General features: G+C 45.5%; 1 protein-coding gene across 4 annotated transcripts in view; it reads left to right on the forward strand.

Moving 5' to 3' along the window:
• The window catches only part of GADL1 (GAD like acidic amino acid decarboxylase 1), a 380,197-nt gene extending 377,875 nt beyond the window's left edge, over nt 1-2,322 (forward strand). For all 4 annotated transcript variants that reach the window (XM_088831973.1, XM_088831974.1, XM_055414756.2 and 1 more), the window contains one exon: nt 496-2,322. In XM_088831973.1, the coding sequence (XP_088688099.1) occupies nt 496-669 (174 nt within the window). In that variant the 3' untranslated portion in view covers nt 670-2,322. The remainder of the gene's footprint in view (nt 1-495) is intronic.
• Nucleotides 2,323-7,788: the final 5,466 nt, after the last annotated feature.

The following is a 7,788-nucleotide window of genomic DNA, read 5'->3' on the forward strand; positions in this document are numbered from 1 at the left end:
CTGAACTGAAGTATTTTTTAGTTCTGACAAATTTGGTATGTAACATTTGACACCTTTGAAAGTGTGACCCCCTGCGGACACTGGTTTGTTTTTAATGCGACAGGGCTGCCTCGTGATTTAAGGTTCTGAGCAAGGACTTGGGTGGGACTATCTGGTTTTAAATCTCAGCTCTCCCCCTTACCAAACACAGGACCTCAGGCTATTTATTTAATCTCCATGCACCTCAATTTCCTCACCTAGAAAGGCCATGTCTGTAGTATCTCTCGTGTGAACTTACTGTGAAGCTTAAGTGAACTCATCTGGCTAAGGTGCTTGAATCACTGCTTGTGTGCCGTGAGTGCTCAGCTGGTTGCTGGTACTAATGCCGACCTCGCTGTGTGCATGAGAGTGGCTTCTGCACCAGTGGCCGCGCTGTGAGCTGCCAGTGCCTGGTTGCGATGCAGTCATGACACTTAGAGTTCTGGTCTTTCACCGTCTCCCTCCTCTCCCATGCAGGTGGCCCCGGCCATTAAGGAGCGGATGATGAAGAAGGGGAGCCTCATGCTGGGCTACCAGCCCCACCGGGGGAAGGTCAATTTCTTCCGGCAGGTGGTGATCAGCCCTCAAGTCAGCCGGGAGGACATGGACTTCCTGCTGGATGAGATAGACCTCCTGGGGAGGGACATGTAGCTGCGGCTTTGGGTCCCCCAGAGGCGCGGGTCCTGCCCTGAGGGTAAGGGCCCAGGGCACCCGGGGACACACAGACTGCAGCCCTTCTGGGGAGAGTAGGACACATGCCCCATCCTTGCCCAGCAAAACCGAAGTGCTAAGCAAGTAGTGTTAAGGACTCTCTAGTTGCCAGGGGGCTACTGCTGCAATAAAGGAGTTAGTGAGAGGAGGGTCTTCTCTCAGACAACCCCTGGGACAGAGCCCCAAAGAGTTCAGTACCACATGGGCTCTGGGCTCATTGCTCTTGAAAGAGCACCTGAATTAGCAAGTGGAAGAGCGGTTTACAAAGTGTGACCCAGAGACCAGCAGCCCTGAAATCCTGTTAGAAATGCCTGGCCTCAGTCTCGCCCCAGACCCACTGAATCAGAAACCCTGGGGGTTGGGGGGAGCTGAGTGCTCTGAACTTCACGGAGCCTTCCAGGTGCTTCTCAGGCAAGGTAAAATCTGAGAACCAGCAGTTTAACGCAACTTTGAATTAACTGAGTACTCCTCTCTCTGATGTGTTTGCCCACAAAGGGATGTCTGATACTTTGTTGGCTCTGAAAATGCAGCTGTGGCCTCTTAGTACTAATATTTAGTAGCATCAGAAGTATAGCAAAACTGTTTTTAAAAGAGAAACTATAAATATATATAAAATGTTTACTTTATGAAAAGGTATCTTTTATGCAGGCTAAATGTTTATTCTCAAAAGTTAAAATTAACCACTATCTATTATAAAGTATCTGAATTAGAGCTAAGGATAAAAGACACAGACTTTTGTAGTGTAGCCTTTTAATCAAAGCAACGTCCCTAATTCATTTCCCAAAATTGTTCATGTCATTAATTGGGAGTAAATGTTAGGTATACATGTCTCTAATTAGATGCCTCTTAGCTTGAGGGGCCCCTTTCTTATCTTGCTCTCTGCTTGTAGGAAATAACGAGAATGAAGTCCAGGGTTATACGACATTCCCTTTCGCAAGCTTTAAAATGGTACTGTAGACTATTAAAGAGTTTATATTGGGCAGAGAATCAGGGCATTAGAGGTCTTTTTGGGCACACACCTCCGCCATTTATCCGAGGAGTGGATAATTGTAATTCTGTCTCTAATCCTGGTCCTAGATCTCTAGCAGAATTTCCTTTGACTAAGAAATAAACAGAATTCAGAGGTGTGGGAGTAGAGGTCAACAAGGTACAATTATGACTCTCATCAGAGCTCCCCTCTGGAAGGCAGGTGACCGAGAGTGTTCAGGTGTTAGACGGGAGCAGAGGCCAGCAAGGTACAGTTATACATCTGGCTAGAGCTCCGCTTTGGAGGCGTGTGACTGAGCTTTCAGACATTAGACTTAGCGTGTTCGGTCCCCATCTCGTATCCTTCACTAACCTGTGCTGTTTAAATTTTGAAGAGTTAAAAAGCAGATACGTACTATTTCCTTGTATTCTGTATTTTCATTTTAGAGCGTGTGGTTTCTCAGTATCTCCATCGGTCAAGAATACTTTAAACTTTCTCTGAACTACTTTCATCTGTGTGTATTGTATCTCTTGTTGCCTTTTTGTTTAAACATCTCCCTAAAATGTTCTGGAACTGATGTTTGCAGTAATTTGGGTTTAATGAAATAAAAAAGCAGTGTGAGCATACAGTGTGTTTGGCTTTTCTTTTCCTGTCTTTCCCTTTTCACTGGATTGTACCAATACATGTTATTTATTTTGTAAGCAATACTTAATCATTTTAATTTTTTAGGTGTTAAAATCGTTTAAAAATTTTTTATTTTATATTGGAGTATAGTTGATTTACAGTGGTGTTTGTGGTAGGTTGATTGATTCAGCAGCTTGATTCAGTTATATATATATATATATATATTCTTTTTTGGATTCTTTTCCCACATAGGTTATTACAGTGTTGAGCACAGGTGATTATCTGTTTTATATATATATATATATATATATATATACACACACACATATATATACATGTATATTAGTGTGTGTATGTTAATCCCAAACTCCTAATTTATGCTCCCCCCACCTTTTCCCTTTGGTCACCTTAAGTTTGTTTTCTGTATAAGTCTGAGTCTGTTTCTCTTTCATAAATTAGTTTATTTGGTGCCAATACATTTTAGAAGTGAATTGGGCTTTGCTGGTGTTTTAGTTAAATAATTGTGAGCAGGTTGGAAGTGGTCTGTTTTTTAGTTAACATCTTACAAGAAGTAGAGAAACCAGTTATAACCAGTGTGGGTTTGCCTCTCGTTCAGTCTGTCTTCATCTGGGCAGGCCACAGGAGACCCCACAGCCCCAGTTCAACTCCTGTCAGGCCTTTTTTAGTGAGGAGACAGTTTCTTGCTCAGTGGGGAAGAATAATGCCACCAGGTACTTCAAACATCCCACTTCTTTCTCCTTAAAATGTACAGACATACCATCCCCCAAGCAGATATTTGACTGAATGATCGAGGAACATTTTTTATAAAAATGAAAGTGAAAGTTGCTCAGTCATGTCTGACTCTTTGCGACCCCCATGGTCTATACAATCCATGGAATTCTCTAGGTTAGAATACAAGAGTGGGAAGTCATTCCCTTCTGTGGCAGATCTTCCTGACCCAGGAATCAAACCAAGGTCTCCTGCATTGCAGGTGGATTTTTTTACCAGCTGAGCTACCAGGGAAGCCCTTTTGATAAAAGGTTAATTGTGATTCATTCGACCTTTAAACCTATTGCTAGTGGGCCTGCTGTCCCAGGCCATCATCTAGGTGTGGGGGGACGCACAGTGAGTGAAGCAGACAAAAGTCCCTGCTCATGTGAAGGGTGGACAGTCAACAAGCCAACCTGTAACAAAGCAGGTTGTTGTTGCTGTTCAGTCATTAAGTTGTGTCCGATTCTGTGACCCCATGGACTGTAGCATGTCAGGCTTCCCTGTCCTTCACCATCTCCTGGAGCTTGCTGAGACTCATGTCCATTGAGTTGGTGATGCCATCCAACCACTTCATCCTCTGTCATCTCCTTCTCTTCCTGCCCTCAATCCCTCCCAGCATCAGGGTCTTTTCCAATGAGTCAGCTCTTTGCATCAGGTGGCCAGAGTATTGAAGCTTCAGCTTCTGCATCCATCCTTCCAATGAATATTCAAGGTTGATTTCCTTTAGAATTGACTGGTTTGATCTCCTTGCTGTCCGAGGGACTCAAGAGTCTTCTCCAGCACCACAGTTTTGAAAGCTCAACTCCTTGGTGCCCAGCCTTCTCTATGGTCCAACTCTCACATCCATACGTGACTACTGGAAAAAACATAGCTTTGACTGTAGAGGTCTTTGTCAGCAAATTGATGTCTCTGCTTTTTAATACAAGGCAGGTGGAAATGTATATTTTTAAGAAAAAGAGTGAGGGGGTGGAGCGTGGTGTCACTGAGGATGGACTTGGCTGCTGGAGAGAAGTCAGTCAGAGCCTCTTTGACAAGGGGACCTCTGCACAGAGGTCAGGGAAGTGGGGAGAGCCCTGTGACTATCTGGGGACAGAGTATTCCTGGTGGAGGGCTTGATCAGCTGACGGCTGAGGAGCCATACTTGGGGTCCATCCAAGGACCAGCGTGAAGGCTGTGTGGCTGGAGTGGAGGGAACAATGGGGTGAGTGGTAGTCAGGATGGGACAAAGGAGTCAGGGATGCCTTTGAGGGTCAGGATATTGGGCTGTGTATGTGAGACTCAGACGGATACACATTGGAGCATCCGAGCAGGGTATTGACGTGATTCAGCTTCTATTTTCAGAGGATCACCCTTACTACTGTTTGAAGAACAGGGTGTGTGTGGGCAAGGTGGACTCAGGGAGTTCAAATAGGGGGCAATTGCAACAGTGCAAGCAAGAAACTGTGGTCATTTATGCTAGAGGAGTAGTGAGGGAAGAGGTGGAAAGGGCTCTAATCCGGGAGGTGTTGAAAGGTGGAGTCCACAGGTTTGGCTAGTGGAGTTGAGTATTTTTAAAAAGGGGGAGAGATCAAGGATAGTGTCACTTATCTTCAGCCTGGACAACTTTAAGAAAGGACTTGCCAGCTCCTGGGGTGAGGGCTGTAGGAAGAGAAGCTCTGCCTGGTTTCAGTCACATACAGTATGAGCTGTGCGTACGTCAGCCAACCAGACACATACAAGAAATCACTTACGAGTCTCAACTTCCAGGGCACATGAGCCTGAACCAGGGAAGTCCTGGACACCAAGACCCTTAAAATAAATGCCTGTGGGGTGGGGGGGAGTGTGTGGAGTGCCATAGCCAAAAGGAGAAAAATGGTACAGGTTTTCTGTTTCTTTAATCTATTAGTCCTGCTGGTGTGGTGTTTCTCATGGCAAATTCCACAAGTCTGAGCCTCCTCTAATGCAGAAAACCAAGGATGGTGACAATCACTAACATTTACTGAGTCCATACTACATGCCAGCTAGTACGTTTATACGGTCTTATTCATATCTCACAAAACTCCATCAAGGTGGGAGTCCTGTCCTCATTTTTCATTCGAGGAAATGCATTCAAACAGTGTGAGAAATTTCTCCAAGATTATCAGACTACTGAGTGGTAGACCCTGGGGTCAAGCCTAAGTCCCCCTCTCCCCAGAGCCCAGGCTGTAAACGTCCTTACTTTGTTACTGAAAATGTATGGACAGAAGAGGGTCACCCTGGACTGATCTTGCCACCTGACTGTGCCTGATGTCCCACAGTCACCAGGCAAACAAAGCGTTGAGAACCGGGTTCTCATTATTGCTTTCTGATGTTGAAGCTGAAACTCCAATACATTGGCTACCTGATGCGAAGAGCTGACTCATCTGAAAAGACCCTGATGCTGGGAAAGATTGAAGGCAGGAGGAGAAGGGGATGACAGAGGATGAGAAGGTTGGATGGCACCACCGACTCAATGGACATGAGTTTGGGTAAACTCCGGGAGTTGGTGATGGACAAGGAGGCCTGGTATGCTGCAGTCCATGGGGTGGCAAAGAGTCGGACATGACTGAGTGACTGAAACTGAAGAGGCAATAATTGTATCATACTGTCATGTCCCGTTTCTCAAACCAGAAGACAGGAAATTTCCTGTCTGGTTTTTGTCACTGAACTTGGAGGGTAACAGTCTAGAGGTCCTTTTGATCTGAAACAGTAATTTTTTTACAGGGACCCTAGAGGAGGTGGGAGAAGGCAGTGGCACCCCACTCCAGTACTCTTGCCTGGAAAATCCCATGGACGGAGGAGCCTGGTAGGCTGCAGTCCATGGGGTCACTAAGAGTCAGACACGACTGAGCGACTTTACTTTCACTTTTCACTTTCATGCATTGGAGAAGGAAATGGCAACCCACTCCAGTGTTCTTGTCTGGAGACTCCCGGGGATGGGGGAGCCTGGTGGGCTGCCATCTATGGGGTCGCACAGAGTCAGACACGACTGAAGCAACTTAGCGGCAGCGGAGGTGAGAGTGTTTTGAGTATTTGGCCGTTGCTTTCTTCCTAGACTTGTGAGTTCCATGTCTGCGTGCACACATGCTTACTTGACAACATCACTCAGTGGTCTCACCCAAACTCAAAACTGACTCAAGGTTTTCTATCCCCAGCCCCGCATCCCTCCTCAAACAAGTTCCTTTGTGTTTTCATCTCAGTGAATGACATCGTTTTCTATCTAGCAAAATAACATTTATAAATGACACATTATATCTCTGTCCCTGCCTTTCCCCCACTGTCTAGCCTATTAGCAGACCTTGTTGGGTTCACCTGCAAAACCTGTCTCCAGCCCATCCACTTATCCCAGGTCCATTGTCATGGCCAAATTCCAAACTCCTCTCACCTCTCCTTTGGACTATAGTTGTAGCCTGCTTACTGCATCTATGCATTGATTCTGGACTTTGTCCCATCTGCCCACCAAACTACAACCAGATTGAAACACAGACTGATCTGTCTCTCACTTTGTTTCCTATTAGGATTGACAACTACAGACTCTGAAAAAGACCTTTAGGAAAGCAATTGGTCAAGGAAAGCTAATTAAAAACTTATTAGCCTGACTGAGTAGGGGCCAACACTGCCCTGAGCGAGCCTCAGTGGGGTCTCGGAATCGGTGGCTAGAGACACCTGTTTACAGGCACAGGTGTGTGCACTCAGGTGGCTTAAGGTGGGTCTTTCAAGGTGAACTGGTTGGGACATAGTCCATCATGTAACAGTGTGGGTTGGTGGGCACAGCGAGGGGAGCATCTTGGCATAGGTCTCGATACATAAACTGTTGTGTGTGATAAGCAGGCTGAGCCCTCTTATCCTGATGGAAGAGATGAGTCAGGTGTTTGTCTGGATAAGTGGGTTGGCAGGCATTTCCTGAAGCAAACAGTAAAGTCACTGATTTACAACATGAACTTTCTGAGCGAAAGTGTCCTGGGACAAAACTAAATCATGTTGATGTAGGTGATTGCAGTCCTGATAGTTAAGCTATAGGAAGGTAAGTGGTTTTAATTCCCAGGATAAAGATCAGATTCTGGAAGTGGTTGCCAAGGCGCTGTGTCCTTCCAGTCCCGTAGAGGTTGTGTTGCACTGTCTCTGCCCTGATGGGAGCCAGAAGTCAGGCTGTGTTCAGATCCCACTGCTCCTCTTTACACCAGCTGTTGAAAATCTTGGGATGTGGTCCTGCATCTTCCTGCAGTGCTGCCCCCCCAACCCCCAGTGAAATTTCTGCCTACAGTCCAGATCTCAGCTTGATTCTTTGTTTTGTAGGGATGTTCTCTGCCTGCCTTCCACTCACCCAAAAGAGGGTCTGCCTGAATATAAGCTCTCTATACTTTTCTCAAAATACATGTATGACTGTTTGTAATTATCTCTATGCATTAAAAAATTGAACTGTAATATCTGGGGCTTAATTTAATAAATAATCATGGTAGCGGGGCTGGCAGGTTGGTACGCTAGTTTGTCTTTGGATATAACTTCTTTGCCGGGAGAAATATCAATAACCTCAGATATGCAGATTGACACCACCCTTATGGCAGAAAGTGAAGAACTAAAGAGCCTCGTGATGAAAGTGAAAGAGGAGAGTGAAAAAGTTGGCTTAAAGCTCAACATTCAAAAAACTAAGATCATGGCATCTGGTCCCATCACTTCATGGGAAATAGATGGGGAAACAG

This window comes from Moschus berezovskii, chromosome 24 (assembly GCF_049115385.1).
Source record: "Moschus berezovskii isolate FMDL1 chromosome 24, NW_MosBer_1.0, whole genome shotgun sequence".
Lineage (NCBI taxonomy): Eukaryota > Metazoa > Chordata > Mammalia > Artiodactyla > Moschidae > Moschus > Moschus berezovskii.